General features: G+C 40.1%; 3 protein-coding genes across 4 annotated transcripts in view; 1 reads left to right on the forward strand and 2 right to left on the reverse strand.

Annotated features, from left to right (window-relative positions):
• LOC145459289 (organic cation transporter protein-like) overlaps positions 1 to 976 on the reverse strand; it is a 29,853-nt gene extending 28,877 nt beyond the window's left edge. For both annotated transcript variants that reach the window (XM_080337937.1, XM_080337936.1), the window contains exons 1-2: positions 819 to 976; positions 157 to 265 (exon numbers count right to left, since the gene is read on the reverse strand). The gene's annotated coding sequence lies outside the window, so the exon portion shown is untranslated. The remainder of the gene's footprint in view (positions 1 to 156; positions 266 to 818) is intronic.
• The window catches only part of LOC145458289 (catenin alpha-2-like), a 102,361-nt gene that overhangs the window by 53,546 nt on the left and 24,503 nt on the right, over positions 1 to 24,312 (forward strand). The window lies entirely within an intron of this gene.
• LOC145459288 (organic cation transporter protein-like) lies at positions 13,009 to 24,253 on the reverse strand. Its single transcript, XM_080337935.1, has 12 exons — positions 23,888 to 24,253; positions 23,475 to 23,630; positions 21,702 to 21,805; positions 19,061 to 19,215; positions 18,804 to 18,993; positions 18,615 to 18,726; positions 18,403 to 18,550; positions 16,356 to 16,532; positions 14,706 to 14,814; positions 14,437 to 14,536; positions 13,667 to 13,785; positions 13,009 to 13,177 (listed from the first exon to the last, which is right to left on the reverse strand). Exons 1-12 carry the CDS (start codon positions 24,173 to 24,175, stop codon positions 13,102 to 13,104), a joined length of 1,734 nt encoding a protein of 577 aa, XP_080194061.1. The 5' UTR covers positions 24,176 to 24,253; the 3' UTR covers positions 13,009 to 13,101.

Below are 24,312 nucleotides of genomic sequence, written 5' to 3' on the forward strand. Positions count from 1 at the left end.
CAAGGTAATGGCAGATTTCAGATATGCATCATCGATTTCTTCAATATTGTCAGTTTGAAGTGAATAGACGCCAGCAAGTGCTGGTATACTGCTGTGTATACGTACACCTATAGTGTATTCTGATCATGCAAAACAACGGAAAGATACATCAGTTACCGAACAACCGTGGGATAAAGCTCTGCCGTTAACTTGAGGACTACTGCAAAGGCACCGGCGATAGCGAATTTCCCACACAAAACCAACGTGGTGCCGACAGCGGATAGCTCTGTAATGACAATTTTCAGGTGTCAATGACGCCGTTGGTGTATGATCGCTATGACAGACAAGGTGCCCTTGCAAATGCTGGGACGCATTCCTGTTCTGGGTGATTGTGGTGCTATGGTATGCTTGATTGAGCCAGGCGATGGGTTCCTGCTAGGGATGGTGTGAACCTCCGAAAGGTCCAGGTTCGTGTGAACGCGAACCTTTTTGAAAGGTTCTGTGTGAACGCGAACGTAAACCTCACAACGTCACGTGGCGTCATGTTGCGAATTACAACCCTACATTTCAGTGAAGTGATAGCCTAATATACACGATATGTAACTCGTGCCGCATAATGCCACAATGCTGAAGTAGGCCTACATATTGACGTTTTAAACGTCGCAGAATGTATCAACTGGGGCAATCAAATGATTTATAATAATCTCATAAAATCAATATCTTCAGTCGCTTTGCCAACAGTTTCCTCGAGGACTTGCAAGGGAATGTAGGTTAGTTATCTATAGTCAAACTGACAATATTGAAGAAATCGATGATGCATGTCTGAAATCTGCCATTACCTTGTCCTGCAATCCCACGCGTATAAATGGCATCATTTCTTTTATTGCAGGAGCAGTGGCGTCGGTGTGAGTTCGATGAGCGCTAGAATATGAACTATCTTCACTCCGTTCGCCCTTCACGCCCAAAAAACATTACCGCGGCTGACTGGAGTAAATTGCCTACACGTTTCCTAAAAATACATAATAATTGCCCCCGTCACTCCAGGGCTCAGCTTATTATGTAGGTATACTAGTGTACAGTAATTAGGGTTGCATTTAAAACAAAAATCAATTTAAACTAACATGTTTAAAACAAGGCCCTAATTTAAAACATGTTTGTTATTGCTTTTTATGTTTTTTAAAAGCTATGAGGTCACGAATGTTCAATTGTGACGTAATAGTCGATTGACATTGACAAAAATAGGGTAAAATAACTCCTTTCACTAAAATGGCTATCCGGACCACATATTAAAACGCTCCATCTCTAGGGTATTGAAAAAATCGGATACAGCTCCAAAATATGGCCCAGAAAAATGCCCGGCATTTTTGCACCTACCTTGGCTAGGTAACGTGTCTAGCCGTTTTGAAAAGCTTATTAAATCGGCTGTTCACCGTTGTTATCACAGCGTTAACACGCATGTAGTGTACACGACGAAACCCTTGTTACCCAACTCTCGAAAAGATGTACTTCCTGCCTTTGATGCAAGTAATGTTGTTTACCAATACAAGTGCCACTGTGATAGTAGATATGTAGGACGTACATCTCAAAGATTGTTTGAGCGTATTAAGCAGCATATCCCAAAATTGATTCGGTCAAAAACTTGCGCAAATGATCGCACGGAGCTCGCACGTCAGTGCAAATTGGCTGCAAAAACAGACTGCTATGATGATTACCAAGCATATGCTTCGTCAATTGGTCAGCATCTGAGTGAAAACCTTGACTGCACAGCACTATGATGACAATATGTTCACTGTCATTGCGCGTGGTAGGTCTGTGTTTCATTTAAAAGTGCTGGAGTCTACTATTATTCAGTTGAGCAAACCTATTTTATGCAGACAAAAAGATTTCCTCTATAACCTACAAATTTCTCATTAGTGCGTGTTGTTCCGTGCGTGTAATTGTTTATTTACAAATTGTGCTGCTACTATAGTACCGTATGTCCGTATACTTCATAGTTTGTTATTGTTGCCATTGGTACAATGCGAATTTCATGGTTTGTGATTTTGATTGTTGCGTCATACTTTGCCTTTTTGGTTTTGCTGTTAAATCTGTTTAAATCCCTTTAGTGTGCCGATAACTCTTGAAAAGAGGCACCCGAAAAGTCTTCGAGTTAATAAATATTATTCTACAATGGATATTGTATTGAAAGCTACACTAAATATATGTACTATTGCTGTTAAACCGACTATTTTGAGTGTTCCAGCCATCCCATATCGATCTACGTCGGCTACGTCGGGCGTCAATTGTCCGTAGGCTCATACAACATGTTTTTTGTAAAGTATTTACACAATAATGACATAATTTTACAACTTAAAAAAGTACAATTTTTTTAAAGGTCTCTTTGCAAAACACTGTTTAAAACATTTTTAAACGAAGTGTTTTAAAGCACCGTTTTTTTTAAATGCAACACTAATGGTAATCGATTTGAACCCGATATGCTAGTGGTCTGAATGGTATTCTATAGCCCTACTGTACCTCCTGATAAGTTCCAATGATGCTTGACACAGGGGCCTGCACAGATCAGGTGGCATTGCTACTCAAGTACAAGAAAAGCCATAAGTACATAAGTACATAGTCCGATTTCGAAGACTACCCCAAGTCGTTTCGACACCTTCCTGTCTTTCATTATATCGCAGTCTTGTGGTGTATTTAAATAATGACAATTGTAGCAATAAATTGAATTGAATTGAAGTACTCTGAGTAGAAGCGAAATGAGTAGTCTGTAAATTACCCAATAATCGGTGGTGTCCTACATTCACAATTACAATATGAATCTTTACGACCAACGCAAAATGACTAAAGACTCTACGGTCAAAATCAGTGGTTCTCAACCTTTTTTTAGACACGCCCCCTTTATGATAGTGAAAATCTTCGCGCCCCCTTATCGTCATATCACAAAATCCAACCGGGATGCTAGCAACCCCAACAGAATGTCTGATGGCGTGGAAGGTTATGATTGTTGATGAGAGAATTCAAAAATATGAAATTCGGTCTATATATAGAGAAACACGCGTGAATTGGAGGTAAATCGCGCAGAGCGCAAAATAAAATTTCAGTTGACCGCTTCAGATGCTTTCACGCCCCCCAGGGTGAGAACCACTGGTCTAAATATATTGGTGTTAATTTCGAAAATATATTCAGTCACCGCCATACACGGATTATTTTGCCAGGTTGATATGACAATTCCACTCGTAAAAGAAATCCAAACCAATTCAAAAATTAGCCCATATTCTGCATATACTTCAAGTCGAGAGATGCGGAATCAAAACAATGAATATCGGCCAGGTGTAAATGACCGTTGTAGTCCACAAACACCATGAAATCACATGATTCAAAATCTAATAAGTGAGTTCACTGCTTCAATAATTGTTTATTGAGGATGAGAAAATAACGAAAAAATGACAAAGCATTCACCACTTCTGTAATTGTAGTCCGTATGCAAACTTAAATGAACTCCGAAAAACTGGTAGTATTTTCTTTTTGACCGCCTTCGGTTTCACCTCATATTTTGCTTGGATAATGTCAACTATGAATTCAGACGACTTGCACGGATAAGTCTTGGATGTGTCTCCAGATCAATATAGCTTCACATAACCCGATATGTTTGATCTGCAGACAATCTTCGGAGTTTTAGCAATCCTGACTGGCGGACTTGGTTTGCTTCTTCCTGAAACGAAAGGCGACCCTCTCCTCACAACGTTAGCGGACGCGGAAGAATTTTATTCTCAATAGACGTAAGTGTATTTGCATTCTCTCGCTAGAGCTTGTCGACAAACGGGTCGTTGGTGTCGATCGTATTTTTATTAGTAATATGGATACGTCACCTCGGAACATAGCTCCACGTGTCCTCATATTCAAATTTTTCTTGCTCAACAGCTGCATTCGTATATTTAGTCATCGCCGCTACATAATAAACATTCGTATTTTCGTTGCTTATAGGTTGGCTCTATACAGCGAGGACAAGCCTAGGTAAGCCTCCAATAAAGGATTCTGAACATGAAGCCGAAACATATTGGTGATGCGGTTGCGGATCATACCACTACGCCACGAGGGGTGTCAAACTGAACTTCACTCGCGGACCGGATTCAAGCCTTCAGATCGATCGCGGGCGGCACCGGTCAAATGATTCCAATATGTTTTCTCAAAATCCATGCCTTTGTTTTTCATTTGAATACTTTGTTATCAAGCCTATATACACAGTAGTATAGTTCATTACATTACAGATCACAGTGGTTATATTTCGGCAACACCGTTATTCGAAAACAATGGAATTGTCAATGATGCGATGACTGGGCGGTTGAAAACAGTTGTGAACCTTTAACCATAGCAATTTACAACGTACGTTGTAAATTGCTATGCTTTAAAACAGTGGCTGTAACGATTATATAAGTTGTCGTTGTCTACATCAGTGGGTATCACTCTGGGTATCAACCTTTTTCACCTCGTTAACCGGTTAAATTAAAAAAAGTATCTGACGGACCGGTGGACTTTCAAAAATTAAAATCAACTCAAAACGTGGAGTATGCAACCGCTTTTTGCAAGTAGCCTATATGGTGCTACAGAGTGACATTTTGAGGGTTTTGATCGTAATTAATTATTATGGTAATGATTGCTTCCATGTGGTTTTACCGTAGTGAGCCTGCCGAGTCGCGGTAAAATTGCTTTGTCCAGATAAACGTGCTGGCGCCGACAGTCGTTTACAATCTTTCGCGCCGAAGGCCATGGACTTAACCGACCATGCTAACTCGAATAATATTCTCCTCTTCAACAACATCGAGAGAACAAGCGTTTCGGAGTCGAACCAATCACCTTGTCGTGCTACCTTACTCATTGCCCAATGCCCACTATCACCAGACGTAGGCTACTCTGTCTACTATGAATACCATGCACCGCATGAAAACACCTGACAACAGCTATACCTGGCCATCGACAAAATCAGGGTCATGGTCCTCGGCCCCCACAGGGCGATAAACCAAACTTATTGGTTACATCGCCCCCAGACCCCACAGTTGGTTGGATGTTTCACCAGAACTTGTGAACACATTCATTTTACTCGGTGTATATAACATGATCGCGCGAAGCTCGAAAGTTTTCTATAGTTCATGATGCAATCGGTCAATAATATTGGTAATTGCATATATAATGCTGTGAATTTTTATACGCTCAGAATTATCAGATTTTCTGGTAGAGGTAATTGAGGTGTAGTCTTGGAAAATTTAGGACACGTAATTAATAATAATTAAACCTATTTGGGTGGGCCTGTTGGAATAATTACTTCATTGCATGTCAATATTTCGTGACCTACTGTCTGTTATACAGTGAGTAGATATTGAAATCACCCAAGCGTACTAAACTAAAGGACGCACGCGACTCCAACTTCTTATTTCTTCATGGCGACTAATTTTTCTCTGTGGTCTGGCATTTATCCTGTGGGGTACAGATTGCCAGGACGGCAGGATTCGGCGCCAGCCATTTGGGAGCCTATAGACCAGGGGTGTCAAACGTACGGCCCGCGGGCCGCATCCACCCCGACGATTTCATTCAGCCCACGAAGCAATTCTGAGTAAATTGAAAAATGATCATATTTTCCAGCACATTTGTAACGAATGTTGAGGAAATACTTCCATGTTCAACTTTGTTCATAGGCCCCATTATAACCACTCGACTGCGGCGCTGTAGTTTCACTCTAGTTGTCACCAGTAAGAAGCCGGTGAAATTGACATCCAATTTCAAGAAGGCAAAAAGTCCACACTAAGTTCAGAACCAAAAAGTAGTTATTCACAGAACCGACAACGCCAATGTGACACCGTTAGACGTAGTATGCATGGAAAATATATTAGTTGAACAAATATATAATTGTAATATCCATGGTCGCATTGCTGTGTCACTTTCGACCCAATAGATCCCAGACATGAGAGAAACCGGACTCGCGGTTTAATAATTGTATATCAAATTCCAACGTCCCCGTTGCCAATTAAATATCTTGTAGCCTAATCCCTACAAGGCATACGCCAGCCTGACGCCAGATTACAACTAAATCTAAGGGAGCTTAGAATATGCCAACTTATATCGTCGTTAACACCATTGTTTTAGGGGTTCTTTTGCTTAGCTGTATTCAACCTGACAATCTTAGTATTCTTGATAATTCCATTGTTCGCGAATTAAAGTGTTACGACTTGGTATTTTAATAACCCTATGATTCGTGTATTCTCTATATATGCTTTTACGTTATTCAAGTGAAAAGCAAGAGCACGAGGTAACATTTTGGAATCAGTTGATTGGTCCTGCCCGCGAGCGATTTGAAGGCTTGAATCCGGCCCGCGACGCAATTTGAGTTTGACACCCCTGCTATAGACAATTAACTCTGAACATTTTTTACTTCGTTGCCCAAAGTATGCCTTTAATCGTAGATTCCTCGTTGCGAAATGTACTTATTAGAATGTTAATTTAACGACCCTGACCACCAACTTACAATCAGCATGATGTCATAATTTAAATCTATGATTACAAAGCCTTGTTGGAATTATGATATGATTTGTGCGAGTGTAAGTGCTGGTAAGTCTGATGGAGGCTTGAGATGAAACCTGAGATTACCTTGCAGGAAGAGCACGCCAGGGCACGCTTCTATTAAGCCAAACTAAATTATGTGTACCCTATAACTCAAGTACAAAATTCGCAAAATAGAATTTTTTTCGTGTTACTTATAACGATTACTATTATTTTTCACATGTGAAAAAAGCCAAAATATTGTCAAAATTGTAACGTTGGGTGAAAAAATTGTCAAAATTGCTCATAAAGTCAAAAAAAATGTGCAACCTGCAGTTCGTTTGTATCATAGAGGTTTACACTGTCGGTGAACTTATCAATTGACATTTAGATCTTATAGCCTACTTTTTAGGCCTACCGTTGTAGACGGCCCATTTTCTGCTCATTGCGAATCATAAACGGTCAAATGAAACATGGTGTTATGCTCAACTTATCGCAATATCCTAACTGAAGCAAGACAGCGTGGGCATTGGTTATTATATCAAGAAGCGCATGATGAATAATTGTGATGTAGGCAGTGGTTCTCAACCGCCGGTCCGCGACGACTTTCCAGCCGGTTCGCAAGGTATATTACATTTTATTCCCGAATTTCAAGATGCAATATGTTGAAGGCTTTTCCATCCAACTTTTTACAATTTTTATCATGATTTATAGAAATAGGCATTTCGGTGTCAGCCAATGCCGCGCCACGACGCACCAACACATAATGAAGTTGAGGCTAACATAGGACTCCAAAACCTGTGTGAAAAGCTCGCCAGCGAGATGACCTTGCCGAAAAGGACTGACCTTTGTTGACCGACAACTTCGTTATGTATATGTTTAAAGTACAGTAAGGGCAATTGCTGTGCTCAGTGCTCACTTTCCAAAGACCGCTTATGTTACGTCTAAAGGTCTGATAACCATTTGTAATCTATGATCTCAGCGACCCATGCAGCCTAGTACGCCTAGGACGGAAATTGGCCGTACTACACGTCAGCGCTGGTCCGAAATAATAATAAAGAATATCGGTCTGGCTGGTGTAATAATTCGCAATGCTGTCAAAGCAACATGATTACGAAAAGATAATAACATGTCGTGGATTGTATCGTAAATAAATGGAATAGCCGATATAGATACCTTTGGTACGAAGCTGCAGTAATTGAAAGCATTCTAGTAAAGATAGTAAAATTCACCAGCTGTTGATTTCCAATACATATCGCAGAATAAAGCTCAGCCGCCACTGTGCTTGCGTAAGCTGGAGTGTCGAACACGTAGAAAGTGCAACCGATAATTATCGAATCCCCATTTGTCGTATTCCAGCACGCATAATCATTTCAACTGCAATTTCCGACTGTGTCGCTAGCATAATAGCTACAGGTTTCATATTTCTTAACACAAAGTGTGAACAATCTGCATACGATAAATTCTTATAATCCATAGTCTCATCGATTCTCGGTATCCAACATCGAAATGGTGGGTGGCAGATGTAAATACCTCTATCACGCAATGCATTCCACATGAAACGATGGTGTAATAGATGAGCAGGACAAGGAACAGTTGATATCTACCGCACGAGCCAATATATAGTTTATGATGATACCAAAATTTGATCGTCATAGATGTTGTAGAGTTTGTTGATATTTCTACACTTTGAATTATTGTGATATCGAGATGTTTCCCTGCCATGGCCACATTCGTTGTCATGGAATTATGATATTTCTGTCAGCAATTTCAATCTTCGGAATAAAGGATCAACGCAAGTCTGAAAATAGCTAATAGAATTTGATTGAAACAGAATAGCTGTAACAAAATCGCATAATATACTCTCATATGGAGTTGCTCTGGGGCTTCGTCCGCTTCGGCATTTCGCAAATGTACCCATGGGTTACGGCGTTACGCCGTACGCACAGTACAACCGCCCTGATCGCTGATATGCGAGTTATATGTAATTCTTTTGGGCATGGAGACAAAAGGTTTGGTATAGTAGTATTTAGGATTTCTGCTGGGCTGTTAACAAACTGTTACTTCTACTTTACGCAACGCCGATCTGAACCTGCGGGATTTCCAGAAGTCACTGAAACAATGCGCCACAAACTTTTACCCCCAGGTTCAACTTATAATAATCATTAGACTACAATGCAATAACAAAACATGATTAAATATCATGACGACAACGTCGTAATCCTGTTCACCGAATCATAGTTGGAAAAAAAATGAAACGGTTGCGTCATACTAAAATTAGCTAATATAGGCTACCATGTACGGGAAAAACAACCCCTGATACCGTAACATATATATATATATATTACCTTCTTACTACCCTGCGTTCATGTCCAATGACCGACTGGTAATTAGCGATAGCTTACACGAAATAGTAAGTATTTCACCACAGCAGCAGTACGACTGTAATAATAAAAAAACACTGTAAAGTACGCTCCTTCAGGCAAAGGCTGTGCGTCGTACCTATCCTATAATAATAATTAGAATTATTCAAGCATTGTTATACACTGCTGGTATGCGACTACCGGTGCAATGCTTGCGATATTGGTATGCCTTGTGAAAGTTTCATGTCCTCGGGCGCAGGTCAACGATTGTTTTTTTGCGAACTGGGGGCTACTGTGGCGGACCGCTGGTCTTCCATAAACTTTTTGAACGCGACCCAAATATGAGTTTTAGTAGCATCTAGCGACCCAAGCTTCATACATCGAAATCAATGCATTTGTAATGTTTGTATGCTAAGTTTTTACGAGCGCGTATTACCAATTGTTTTTCGAAACGCAATTCCATGAAACATGCGTGACGCACGCGATTTCAAATTCTGGTGCATAGTTTTTCTCTGTGGGTCGCATTGGCACTGCAAGGCACAGATTGCAAGGACGGAACTATTCGGAGCCGACCATTTCGACGGCCGGACAATTTTGAAAATTTGGACCAATCAGCAATGTTTTGTACCACACTTTGCCCACTTGCCAACACTTCATGTTTTCATAAATCCCGGCGCTGAAAGTTTCGATCCCATAATGCATATAATAGTCCCGCACGCGTTCGTTGCACACCGCTAGACTGAAGCATAACAACGGTCTCCGACGGTGACAGGCGCTAGCAAGAATATAGGCTACCTTTCTTTCAAAATACGACTACAGTGAGAAAAATTTCGTAAATTATTCGTGTTCAAACTCTGGGGTGCGGCAGTTACGGCCGCGCTTACTCGCTTCCTCTACCATGCCCGAGTAATACCGGTATTCCATAGAAACCAATGTCGGACAAATCTTATCATGACATCAAACGCATTTCTGTAATACTGGGGTCGGCACATTTCCGCGATCAAGCTATATTGTTATAACAAATTCTCTGTGTGTCTCGATTATTGTCAATAGCACCCAAAAAGGGGATCCTGGACACGCACTAACTAATTACAGCATAACGCGCAAAACGCGAAGACTTTTTTGCCTCAAGAAATTCAGCGAACATTACATGTACGGTCGCGACCCAAGAACCCTGTCTTAACGGAATGCAAACAACAAAAGCAGTGGCTCTGATGCGAAGGAAATATACTACTCGTATAATTTACCACGAGATCAGCATAAATCGCAATTCTATCACTACCAGGCTCATTTTATTGCTTCAGGCTAGATAAGTTGACTTAAACTTGCTATGTTCTTGGTATTCTTATAACAATAACTCTTACGACGAGGTTCCAATAAAAAATCAGTATATTATCAGTATAAGGCGATTTTTTTGACATGTCAAAAAGTCAAAATTAGGTCAAAAGTGTAGTGTTAGGTCAAAAAATGTCAAAATTGTTTACAAAGTTGAAACTTTTTTGCAACCAGCATTTCGTTTGTATCGTAGATTTTTCACTGTCGGTGAAGTTATCATTTGACATTTAACAGCTTGTTAGCCGACTTTATAGGCCTACCGTTGTAGACGGCCCATTGTCTGCTGATTGTGAATCAATTGAAACAAATAGGTTGACATGGTGTTACGCTCAACGTACCGCAATATCCCAACTGAAGCAAGACTACGTGGGCATTGCATGGTTCTTATATCAAGAAGCGCATCATGAAAAATTGTGATGTAGACACCAATTGCCGTAATGTAGCAACACGGTTGGTCACCAGCAGTGTACGCACAACTTCAGTGTTGTCAGTCAACATTGCTGCTGTTGAACGTTCTTTCTCGATTCTTGACAAGCTACTTAATAAGGACAGACACTTTCTACCCGAGAATGTAGGAAAGTATCTTTCGTTGTACTACAATTTTTTTAAATTATTTCTACCATGCGTAACGTAACAACTGGAATTCTTCATAGGGCCAGATTTCGTTGAGATAATGTTTTTTATGTAAAAAGTTTTCAGTTTTTGAGGAAAAAACTTTTTTTTTCAGGCCAAACTATTTCTTTGGGACAGTCAGTTCCAACCAGAAATGAAGATTAGCAGTACAATTACACTACAATACATTATGTGGGAAAATACCTAATTTGTTTACGTTAGGTCAAATTTGGTCAAAATTAAGATTTTAAGGTCAAAAATTGTCAAAATTTTGATTTTTTAGGTAAAAGTCTTCCGTTTTTTAGGTAATTAAAAAAAGCCCTAATTATCAGCAGAATAGCTTCAAGGCGGACGGTCACGATCCAGAGTGTGGTTGAACGAAAGAGGAATAGAGAACAGACCACAAGGGTATAAATTCACAGTACGCCAAACGAGGAAAAAATGATTGGCGGTAATTACCAATTCTAGACAAATAAGAGACAAACGATACCAACGTAAAATACACGAACATAACACTTGTCAATTCAAGGAATATTCGAAACATCGATATCTAGAACTGCTGGATTGGCCTGCGCCGACGATAAGACATTGCAGTTTAGCTTACCACATTGTTGATAGCAGTCTAAATGTATGATCGAGATCGCGTATGTTGACGATTTCGACCAGAGCCATGCAAACCAGATAAACGTCACTTTCTGGCACCATCTTCCTTTCAAATTACAATTACTATCCGCAGAAGGAGCAAAAAGGCGGTATACGCAAAAATAGAAATTGATTGTTTCATAGATTACAGTTCTGCCATTAATAATGAGAAATTTATACTGTTCGGATGAACTATCCCTCATTACAGAGCTGGAGTGTTGAATTTTAGCGAAACGTAAATTATGAAATCACCATAAGAAATATTTTTACCAAAGTACGAAGCGGAATTACATTATTTTCATAATACCGTACCATTTTTTCTTCTACTTTTTACCTTGGCATTGGACATAGCGACCAGTATTATAATTCCAATCGCGTTGCAAGTATCACAGCCATCTAAAAGTTGTCGCCGTCTTGCTGTTACTGTTACATTGCTACCTGCCATCGAATATCCACATCACAATGTGGTTAAGCATTATGACGTCGCACGTGAATGCTCGCAGAGAGACCAAGGCTCAGACAGCAAAATATAACACAGCAAGTGGCGTCGGCGGAGGGGCGAAAACAACTCAGAATTTTCGACTTTTACGTCACGTACGTTCATATTTAACAGTGTATCCGTGACCTCAACGTAATGTAAAAATATTCGAAGCTCCAGAAGTTTCATCCTTGCTATTTAGTAGCCTACCTTGCTGTCTGCGAAGCGGTATAAAGCATGCCTGCGGTGGTACACGGAGGTCGTAGACGAATTCCGAAACATTATCTCTGTAACCAGCTTGCAAGGAACGAACAGCCGATAGTGCTTGCGTGATACCTCGTGCTTGTCGCGACAAATATAGATAAGCCGTGCTAAGTTGTTGATACTGTCGTATTTTTTTTTTTTGAAATATTTATGCGTTGTTCATAATATACCATGCGCTTTGAATTTGCAATTGGTACAATAAAGAATATATGTATCGGGGACAGCACACAACAAATCATATATGTCTTCAAGACGAACCATCGTAGTACGTCAAGCTAATGGCCAAGCTAACCAGGCCGCTTACATACGTGAATTGAATCTCGCTCCGCGGTAGGGAAGAATACGCACTGAGACACAAGAGACCACCTGGAATCAAATCGAAGAAAAACACACGTAAAACGTACTCTCTGCGTTATAAGAAGCAGCCGTTTGTGGAATCGAATTGTTGAATTGTTGATACTGCGCCAGCTTCGTATGATCGATTAACCAAACTATGGTGGTGCAGTATATAGTTCCTTATTATTTATGGTTTTATTTCGCTACTCAAAAACTGCTGCGATTACATTGATCGCAGGCGCCAATTATCTCTGACCTGAATCGACTTCACGTGCATGTGCGCTGCGGTCGGCGACTTTGCGCTCACTGTCGATGCTAGTTATTGACATGGTCTGCAAGCCGAGTACAAGCCTAGAGTTAATTCGCCGTGTGTGATAGGGGCTCAATGGGATATCTCAAACGGAACATTAATCCTTGAGAGATATACTGAATTACTGATACTTGCGTCGAGCTATTTAGCTCCACTGATCGTAATCAACGTGTGGCCGACTTTATTATGCAAAATTTGTCGCGAAATTGTCATGAACGACAAAACGTATGTTGCGCTGGCGAGGAAGAACAGCAAATTCAAATCATCGGGTGAGCTTCCTCGCTGTCGTCATCGTCCTTCATCTGTTTAGCTTTTGGGGATTTTTCTTTCAATCTGAACACATTTGAGTAGATTATGAGGAGAATCCACTTCAAAGAAGGCATGCAATAAAGCGGTAAAACGTAAAAATATCATCGCGGTAGGCCTGTTGTTCTACATCAGAGATGAGCAATGAGCAATGAGCATGGATTTGGACTTGGATATGAAGAAATTGTCATAATTTGTCACAATTTACATTACTTTCATGCGAATAATTTCTGCAATTTCCGGATATGAACATGGGTGTGGACAATCTGGACACTCTGGGTATGTAGTCGAACTTTCACTTGAATCCAAAATCAGGGACAAGATTTGCATTTGAAAATATTTAATGCTAACATCTCTGCAACGTATATGGTTGTGTAATTCAACAGCAACTATGCCATGTCGGTTACCTTCTCACACTGTTTGTCGCATACTGACTTTATATATTTAGATCAAATCAATGGGTAGGCTATATTTTTCTGACACTTCACGGTGATATTTGCGATCAATAAATCTTACATAGATTGGCAGTAAAATTCCTCGGCGTCGGCTAATGTTGTCAAGAGAGGTGCGCCTTTCGTTTCGGGTAGAAGCAGACTAAGCCCGCCAGTCACTATCGCTAAAACTCCGAATATTGTCTGCAAATAAAGAATACATATTTGTCAAATAGTAGCATATATCACTTTTAACAGCCATTTTCAAGGAGCATTGAATAGGCTACGTAGGTCTGCCCATCATTCGAATGTGCGGCAGCTAGACCTACCGCTAGTAGTAGGCCAGGACGGAAGTTAAGGCTCAGAATAGACCAACGCCTGTCGCAGCCTATGCCATTTCGAGAAAGCGATACACCCTCCACCTCCATATGTTATTCTCAAGCGGTTTAGCGTACTCGTTTTCGGGGTCAAGATTACCTCAATCTCTGGAGGCGTCATACGGGTGAATCTATTGTTGTACAACTTCTGTCATCTAAGATTTTATTGTCTCATGCAGGTATATACGTTATGAATAGCAGGTTAAATCTTGTATATGCGAAAATGCACATGGCGACGAGTTCACTTTGTCTTTTCCGCATAAATTTCACAGCTCTACTGCACCCAGTACCTCGAAAATTACCTTTCAATATTCAAAATCTATTGACAAGAATATATACGTGTGCGTAGCGAGGCGTCCTGAGTCACGTAGACTGCACCGCTGGCAATAATCACCCAACCGAGGGACATATTTAGAGCCATCAATAAATGTCTACAAATAGAATATATGCTTGGTTGCTGTTAGGAAATGCTACTTACTCCCGTTAGCCACGGCACTGCCTTTTGCAAATGAAGGGCGAATGGAGTGAAAACTGTTCCAAACCTAGCGGCCATCGAACCGACGCCTACGCCAGTGCTCCTGCAAATGGTACCAGTGCTTATAAAGTGTTCATTTGAATGTTTCATTGAGATCATGGATCAAGAAAGGTCAAATAAGTTGACGACTGATAAAATTAAACATTATACCGTGAATTATGAACAATTGTTGCACTATTTTGGTAACTATACGATGCATAACGGCCACTTACCGAACAACGGTTGGGTAAAGCTCTGCCGTTAAATTGTAGACAACAGCGAACGCACCGGATATGGCGAATTTCCCGCCTAATGCTAATACAGCGGCAACGATTGATAACTCTGCAATGAATATCACATTTATAAGATTTCCAAGTCCTCAGTGGTTGTACACTGCATGTCAAATCTTTGGATCGAAGGTGCAGTCTGGTACGCGTTGGCTTCATTTCATCAATTCACAGTTATTACAAAAATGATATTAAAATTGTTTTCAACCGACCGTTGATTCGGATAGGTAAAGAATGGATTAACCGACATTATGCTATCATTTCAAATTTCGCGCACATCATGCCTTATGCGATATGCACGTGAACATTTCACGTTGAGTAGCCGCTGGAGTAGTGGCAGAACGAGAGGACAGGGGCGCTAGACCGGTGTTACGTCCATCATTTGCCATGATATTCGCTGTATTGACACCGGATATAATAAATGCCTCAATATCTTGTGTTGACGACGCAGGTCATTTCGAGTCAATGCAAATTTGAATTCAAATCGAGTCAAGATAAGTCGAGTGATTTCAAAAATTTTCAAGTCGAGACACAAGTCAAGTGTGTACGAAAATTTTCAGTGACTTAAGTCAATTCACGTCAAATCGATCTCCATTTCATTTCTATTTCATTTCGATTTCGATTCCGTTTCAAGAGGACAGACCTTGCGCCGATTGGTCGTTTTCCAACTGTAAAACATTGCGCACTGGTATCGCACGTTTTGATAGCATTATAATTCAGGAACACTGAGGATGAATAGGCCTATATGTGATAGGACAAGTTTTTGCAGTCAAATCAGTGGAAAGTTGCATTTATTCTTCACAAAAGTTGCACTAAAAAGTTGCATTAATGGACAAGTTTCTTGAAGTTATTAGGGTGTATGGGATACTCGAATCGATCCGTATGCAAGACACTGTAGCAAAACTCAGTGTTGGCGACTTCAACACAATCAATAGTCTGAAAAATTTGATCCAGTGAAAATATAATTTTCGTCGGTCTAGCCTGAATGTACGTCAAATCAGAAAAGACCTCAAATTCAAACGACTGTGAAATTATCAAGCGATCTATTTACATATAGTGCCAAATATTTCCAGAAAAAAGATAGTTGTAAGAAAAATCGAAAGAACTTGCAAAAACTTGCATGAAAAATCGAAAAAAGTAGCAAAAAGTTCCATGGAAATATTGCAAAAAGTTGCAATATAAGATTCCTCCAAACAGCTTAAAACACCATACTACATAACTTCCGAGTATTTAGAAAGCCGCCGAAAGCTGTAAAAAAGCTGTAAAAGCTGCAAAAACTTGACTGATCACTTTAGTTCGACTCTCTGGAAGACTTCAGAGGAACGTGACGAGGTAATTAAATCATTACAGCATTTTTGAGTCGATAGAACGAGCAGCTTGACTGTTAGCTACAAACGCTGAGCAAAAGCACCCCCGTTCGTTAAAATTTTCTTCCAATGCCGGTATAACGCATAATGTCCTTGTATATGTAAGCCTTATTACCACTGAAACTGATGACTTCACTGATTCCAGCTTTTCATTCATTCCATTTGCGCTTTTATAGATAATATTATCGACCTTATCCAACTTTGAAGTAAGAAATGGATAAATGCTTACGGGGAATATCATCTGAAAATGAATTCGCAACAGTAGCGCCCAGGCAGGAAATACCGCCGTACAACATCGTCGACGCCATTGTGATGCTTCGTCCGAACCGCTCCATAGTGAATATCACAATAGGGAAGGCCAATAATTCCATTAGGCCACTCAAGACGTTGTTAACGTAAACCGAACCTGCAACGATAGTGCCGATTTAAACTTTACCCAGCGTATTTCCTGCATGATTATTACATTTGGTAATTGATCAACTGATTGACAATGTGACAGGTTTTGGATGGTTTTGGATGTTGCTTGCCTATATAATGTAATATGGGGCTAGGTTTGGAATTTAAATAGCGGATTGGGGTAGGATTCGTTTAGGTTCATGTGTGATTTACTTGCATTCTTATTTGTTCCAGTGTTGGGATCTAGTCCCTACCTTCGAGTAACGAGTCATCTCGAGTCATTGTAGATTTTGACTCGAGTCCAGTCAAGTCAATCGATTTTCAAAGGTGACTCGAGTCAAGTCAAGTCACTCGTATTTAGGAGGGGATTCGAGTCAAGTCAAGTCAAGTCACGAGTCAAGTAACAATTCAAGTCAAATTGAATTTTTGGAGTACTAGTGATGATTCAAAGTCATTACATTTTGCTAGCTGTGTGAAAGTCAGATTAATTGATGATTTATCTTGAATCAAATAACGAATATCTAGTTAAATATACATGCAAAAAGACGATGTGTCCCTAACGCACACGTAGAACTGCTAATAAAATACGGGAGTAGTTGTACAGCTACAGGATACAGTCACTTATTATCATCCAAAATATAGGACCTAATGCGAAGCTTCAAGAAGTTAAAACAAATTTATATGGTACAATAGCCTACACTACCCGTCTACACATCCGTGAGAATATAAACGCACAAACTATATTTGTTCGATTTAAATCATACCAGAGGGTTGGTAAATGTGAGCACTGCGCAACGTAAGCATTGAGCTGTCTAAGAAACAGAGACACATTGCTATTTAGATTAACAACTCCTAGTCGCTTCGACATCTTCCTTTCTTTTCATTGTATCGCATTTTTTGTGGTGCATTGAACTGATAAAATTGCTAATAAACCAATGATGAACTTCTACCACTACAACTACAGCGCAAGCTGTGATCGTTTGGTTTGCGGTCAGTTTATTTGTGATGTAACAATGGATGATCAGCGTAATGTAGAATCAGTGTGAATGACTCTCACAAGTGACACCGGCGTATCTCGAACAAATCGAACATACACAAGATACAGTGATTTATTCGACAGCGGTTACTTGATGACTTGAAATTGACTCGTAAATTTTACTCCGAGTCACGAGTCCGAGTCAAGTCAAGTCAAGTCATTTTTCCAAAGTGACTCGAGTCAAGTCATGACTCGAGTCATCCCAACACTGATTAGTTCCAATAATAATATATACTAGGGAAGAGATAACTCTTGCCTTGAACATGGCATTAAATGTTTGCATTCAGAATTCCCGATGAAATCATATCGACATAGTAATAATTATTTTAATTCCGTAGTACCCTATTAAACTTCGTCGTGTCAGACAGACTTCTCTGAAATTTTCCACATATCCAACCACTTTCTATGTTTGTGAAGTGACAGCTGTCCAGCGTCCTTGCCCAGCCCATGCTTAAGTAGCTAATTATGGTATGGTGGTAATTTAAATTTAAGTCAGACCTATATCAGTTTTATAAAAATCGATAACCACTTTTTTATAGAAAGAGCTTTTAAACCAGTATTAGGCACGTATCACTTCGTGCCTTTTTTATCAACTTAATCGTAGAATGAGTCAGTTTTGCAGGACCGATTACTTTTACCTCTGTTAATATAAATAATATAACCAAGTCAACGTAGCCTACCGCTAGAGCTGCAAGTATCTCTATGTAATTCAACAACTTGGAAAACGAATATCCGCGAGTACATAATACCTGCATATGACTAACAGTAGAGCTGTCCAAAATAATACTTGCCAAACCTACATTAACTTGTACGCTATCTTACGTAAGAGAAAAATGAAACTCGCCTACAAGTGATCCGATGTTGAGAGAAAGGCCATAATAGATCAGTGCAACGACAAACCATATGAAAGCGACGTTCATAGTCACGATTCTCATCCTTGGAAGAGACAACAAGACGAGCGGAGAATATTTCTTCTCGCCTTCTAAACATTTCTGTAAAATCGAACCCTTCAACACCCCGCATTCCAAAGTCCATGTGTGGTGTGACTCGGATTACCTTTACGGATGCCAAATTCCAGATGTTTTCAGGTAGGGTTACATTATTTCGTTTCGCCATTTTGCATATTATTTGTTTGGCCTGTTTCTTTCTCCCTTTAGAAAAGAGCCACCTGAAAATGTAAAGCAGGATTCGTCATTGCGTCACGTATCAATCATCAATCGCTATTGTTCTGCTTTGTTTGCACACCTTGGTGATTCTGGAAGAATGAACCAGAATAATAAAGCCGGGCAAGATACAAGAGACACTGCTAATTGTAGTTCTCTCCAATCCCGAAATCTCATTGCCATAGGAGAGAGAATCATGTAGCCGACCGCGAATGCACCCTGCACGTATATGCCGAGCACTGTTCTCCACTTTCCGCCGGTGATTTCCATCACTGTAGTAAAATTTTAGAGATTTTAACACGGTCATGCGAAATTCTGCTGCCATGGTTGAGCACTTACCATAAACAAATCCTATTACAGTGGTTGACATCACAAACAAGGCTAATACGAATCTCATGATGGTGAAACTGATGACAGTCTGAGTAAAGGAGCAGACAATACCGGCCACTAACAGACCCGTTTGAGAACCGACGAGAGCCGGTACGCGTCCGATCCTGAAAAGATTTATTTGCGTAAATTACGGTTCCTCCATTCAAAACTGGCCAACAGATCTGGTCGCAATTTCTATAGAATTTGTATAGAAATGTATAAATCCGTAATCCATCTGGTTGACTCTCTTCGGAGATTTCACATCGACTAATGGATCTGCCTATCGGTATAGGGGTTTTCGTTTAACCTTTACCGTCTACAACCAGGGGCGGGCAACATACGGCCCGCGGGCCGGATCCGGCCCGCGAAGGGATTTTGTCCGGCTCGCGGACAGTTTTCCGTCTTACATGATAGTGTGGCCCGCGGACCCAATCTTCCGAGATTCCCCACTACTTACTTACATACGTCAAATTTTAATGACTGTATGTCATTATACACGTATGCGTAGTGCGCACTTGCGCAGCGAGCGAGTGTGGAGCTTACGCGTAAACTCGTCAAAGCGAGAAGACTTATTGCATTATCGGCATTTACGATGTACTCAACCCTAATGTCATTTGTGGAAATCATGATGGTGTTTGTCGACTACAATGGTGATGAACACCAGGCCAATATTTCTTATTTTTGATTCCGTAACCGTCGACTTGTAGCAGGGCACACTTCTGGGCTTCAGTAAGACGCCGCTAATGCCTGGGATCGCCAACTCAAAACGGGTTGGGGGAACTTTTGAATTTCGTGGAGGCCACGGGCCGCATGAATTCAATATCGAGATAAAATAGGTCACATCGTTGAACAACCAGCAACCACGCTATCTCGTCACCTACTAAACCCTAATGAATTGATATCTTGGTAAACTTTGGTTAGCGGGCTTTATCGAACGCCTTGAAATCTTAATTAAGAATTGCACCGTGTGTCAATTGATCAGAGAGAAACAGATATGGTGGTGCCTGTATGACAATGCTGTTCTCAAATCCACATTGTCTTCGTTTTGTTTGTTTTATTAAGACATCATTGGCGCTTATCGCTATTACAGTCATTTGCGCCCAGTACATGAATTTCAATAAGGTCAGATGTCTTTTTGCTTTCGCTTCTTCGGCGTGATCTTTAGCTGCCATCTTTCAAGAGTTCGGCTCTCTCTTCCTCTGGGCTTTTCAAGGCGATGAGGAGCCCAGATACACCTCCGACTCGAACCAGTAACCATTGGTGTCGTGACTGCAGTGTTTTATCAAATGTGCCACCCGCTTCCCCACATTGTCTTCGTCATTATTGGCGAGAAATGGCTTTGAAGTTACATTGCCGTCGTTAAAATACATTCATTAAATAGGATTTATTCATTGTATATGTGGATAATTGGGCGAATAACGTATCGATTCAGCAATCCGGCCCGCCAAGTTCCTAATTTTCCTATATCCGGCCCGCCGACTGGAGAAGTTGCCCGCCCCTGGTCTACAACGGTAGGCCTATAAAGCAGGGTACAACTGTAAAATGTCAAATTATAAGTTCACCGACAGTGCAACATCTACGATACGAACGAAATGCAAAAATTTGTGACTTTGTAAACAATTTTCACAAAACTTTTACTTTTTTTGACATGTCAAAAAAAAAATCGCCCTACTGATGACTAATAAAGGTTATTACTGCCCCTAGTTACCAATGGCGAGCTAAAGTAGCCTAAGGATCTACTTGCGTCAAAATAAGGGCATATGTTTTGAAGGTTAATGCAGTTTTATAGTTATAATTTCAACATTGACTCTTCATAGACCCGTTAGCACTGCGCTGCAAGTTTATCCATTACATCGCGGATGATTTCGACCGGACTCATTTTGGGATATGCTTTTTGTTACGTGCAATCAATCTTAGATTTTTTGTGACTCCACACCCGCGGGGTTCCACAGCATTTTGTCCGTCGTTAGTGAGTAGGAAATGGTATGAGGTGAGAAAGAAGTTACGCAAGATATTACAACGGGCCTTTTTATCCTGTTTATTGCTTCTTGGGATGTAAATACGTTCGTAATATTTTTGTAGTCAAGTTCTTATACTGCTTAACTTTACTTCCTAAAATTATAAATTTACCCCAGGTTGTAAAATCGGGTGTGGATTGTATATGATTCAGCCCGACTGCATTAAATGGCTGATCTCATTTTCGGATCTGTGTCAAATTTTGTTTTACAGCTGATTTTGTGTGTGCTGTACCGTAACCGTGCGCTGTTTACTGCCGTTCACGAATATGTGTACTTGTCATTATTGCGTCACAACGACAATATTCTTTCTATATTTCGAACTTGGTTAACCTCATTTACTGGCGTTCACTGCTGAAGAGAGCCAGTCAGAAAGCTTCCAGTGGAATAAATATGACAATATGAACGTATTGTTTGCTGCAATATTGAAGTTCTGTACTTCGAAAAGCCTAATTTTGTAATGATATCGAACCTTGTAAACGAGATTACAAGAATAAATGAAAACATCCAATTTCAAGGTATCCAAGGTACAAGTTTAATCCGCAACACCAGAAATTGTTTTAATCGTTTACGTCCTACCAAGTTAAGTTTCTCACCAGTCCGACGCGACTCCGCCAACGAGGGCTCCGATCAATACGCCGCTAAAATATACTGCAGTCGATATTGTTCCAATCATTGAACGGTCACAAAGTAGATACCACTGAAATTATAGAAGGTTTTAATTATGCAATATTTCCATCCTGTACGTTAAGTGTTCATATGATATATATGTTCGACATGTATGCTCCGATTATTACAACACGCAGCGTCGCTGGTCGCATAATCACTATAGTCTACTGGCTGGCGTCCATGAAGAGGGTTGTAATCAAGTCACAAGGCTCCGAGTCACAAATCAATCTCACTTTCATCGTTTAGACTCGAGTCAAGTCGAGTCGTTTTCAATTCACCATCGAGTTAAGCTCGAGTCCAAGTCAGCGAGCAGAGGGTCGACTCCGAGTCATGGTATATTATGACTCGAGTCCAAGTCATTACGTCGACTGCTCAGTTTCGAGTCACAGTTTTGTTAAACCAACCTTTTATAACACTGTTTGGTGATATCGAATTGTTCACATTTATCATAAACTAATTTTCCTCAATTTTAACATTTTTTGATCGCATTTTCAAGTACTACGAAATACCAATAGTGCGGTTACTTTACTATTCTTCGAAATTACAATGACATTTCGGTCTTGGTCGTTTGAGTCTCGAGTCATATGACTTAGTCCGAGTCATGCGCAATGACTCGAGTCTATGTCGAGTCAATACACAGATTGACTCGAGTCGAGTCATTTCGGCAATTTGAGAAAATGACTCGAGTCAAGTCGAGTCACCAGAAAATCTTGACTCGAGTCGAGTCATGACTCGAGACAATACAACCCTGCATTTGCATCCATGACTCCGATCATGCTGCTGATCTATAATATGGAAGTCCATGCTGCACACAGTAGGGATATCCTCTCACAAAACCCTACAATCAGACTTGGACAACTAGAAAATTTTCAGCTTTTCCAAATTAGATTAGAATTAGATTACCGGCATTTCGCTCTAATTTAGTGAAATTAGAAACTAGAATTATCTAGTTATCCAAGCATATACTTGGACAACTAGAAAATATTCAGCTTTTCCAAATTAGATTAGAATTAGATTACTGGCATTTCGCTCTAATTTAGTGTAATTAGACTAGAATTATTTAGTTGTCCAAGTCTGCCTACAGTACGGCCAACAGGCGGTACATAGGACGACGTTCATGAAATCAGCAAATGTTAGCTTTACTGTACGTGGGCCAGGTGCAGGCCCACTGTACCTGTAGTCCAAATATCATGAATATTGAAAAAACACTGTTACATTGTTGTTTATTAACGCGAAATAATATACTTGTAGACCAAATCAGCAAGTAATATGGCAATTCTTAACAATGTGAAGCAGTCATATTTCTTTTCATACGAATCATACCATATAAATGTCAGTCATTCTGCACCTCGTAGGCTACTATTTACGAAATTCTGAACACCCTGTTATTGACCGCAAAGTTGCTAATTGCTTTAGCTATAAAACGGTGTACAGAAAGCAAACATTGCTAAGAAATTATTAACTCATTAGATCAAAAATTGTTCACGAACTCAAGAGTCGATTTATTGCCCCTATAGTCTGTCTGCAGGTCTTTAGACGAGGTAGATGAACTATAATCGTTGCGCAACCGTTCGTTTTGCTTTGCAAGCAGCAGGGTTTGTGTGGTTTACACCATAGCTGAACTGACCGCAGAAGAAGTATATATATTAGATTGTGAAGTACTGTTACGGTAAAAATGTAGTTGAAATTCAATTTCATACCTCTGTGGCTACAGTGCTTGCGTATATTGAGGTGTCAAATACGTATGATGTGCAACTAACGATTGTTGAGTTCTCATTGGTTGTATTCCAGCACTGAAAATCGCTTCGGCTGCAATTGGTTGGATCGCTTGGGTAGTAGCTACAGGTATCATATCTCTGCAAACAATCATCATGAATAGCCATAGTTATCAAATTCGTTTTACTAAGATGTGAAACATTATGAGCATGTAGAAAACAACTATATTGCATGCGACTTTATTTGATAAAGACAATATCGTGATCCTACACAAACTGTGCATATTTGCGAAATGAACCACGTGACAGAGGTGCAAAACGCCAGGTGTTGCAGTGTTGTTATACAAGTATACGGCATACATTTATATATTTAGTATGCAGCCGGGATATAAACTCACTTGATTCGCTTTTGGAGTCGTTGCGTTCAGAATATCTTCATAAGATGCGTTTTTATAATCCATATTATCGTCGACTCCTGGTATCCAACAACGAAATGTGGGAGTAGCCGATATGAAAACAGCTATTACTTGATGCATCCCACATGGTACAATAGTGTAATAAACGATCATAACCAGGAAGAGCTGATATCTGCCGCACGATCCAATATAACTCAAAATGATACCAAAATCGATTGTTGTAGGTTCTTCATCATCTTGGCCTGCTTCACTCTCCTTCCTCTCTTTCATCGCGGTGCTCTTTATGAATGATTTACGCTATTACAGTTAATTAAACTATAAACACATTGGCAAAAATAGGATTCTCCAATGCTGCACTACGGAGGTTCATATATATTACCGATAAACCGAAAATTGTAAATAATCCG

This window comes from Botryllus schlosseri, chromosome 16 (genome assembly GCF_051294905.1).
Source record: "Botryllus schlosseri isolate E-star chromosome 16, Bs_hap1, whole genome shotgun sequence".
NCBI classification, from domain to species: Eukaryota; Metazoa; Chordata; class Ascidiacea; order Stolidobranchia; family Styelidae; genus Botryllus; species Botryllus schlosseri.

Bases quoted from the DNA above. Each gene is read 5' to 3' on its own strand.
- LOC145459288 (XM_080337935.1), bottom strand. From the start codon at position 24,175: ATGAAAGAGAGGAAGGAGAGTGAAGCAGGCCAAGATGATGAAGAACCT. The intron at 19,216-21,701 runs GTGAGAAACTTA...AAATCTTTTCAG, and splicing joins GGCGGAGTCGCGTCGGACTG to GATCGGACGCGTACCGGCTC. The intron at 16,533-18,402 runs GCGAGTTTCATT...CTATCGTTGCAG, and splicing joins CAACATCGGATCACTTGTAG to GTTCGGTTTACGTTAACAAC.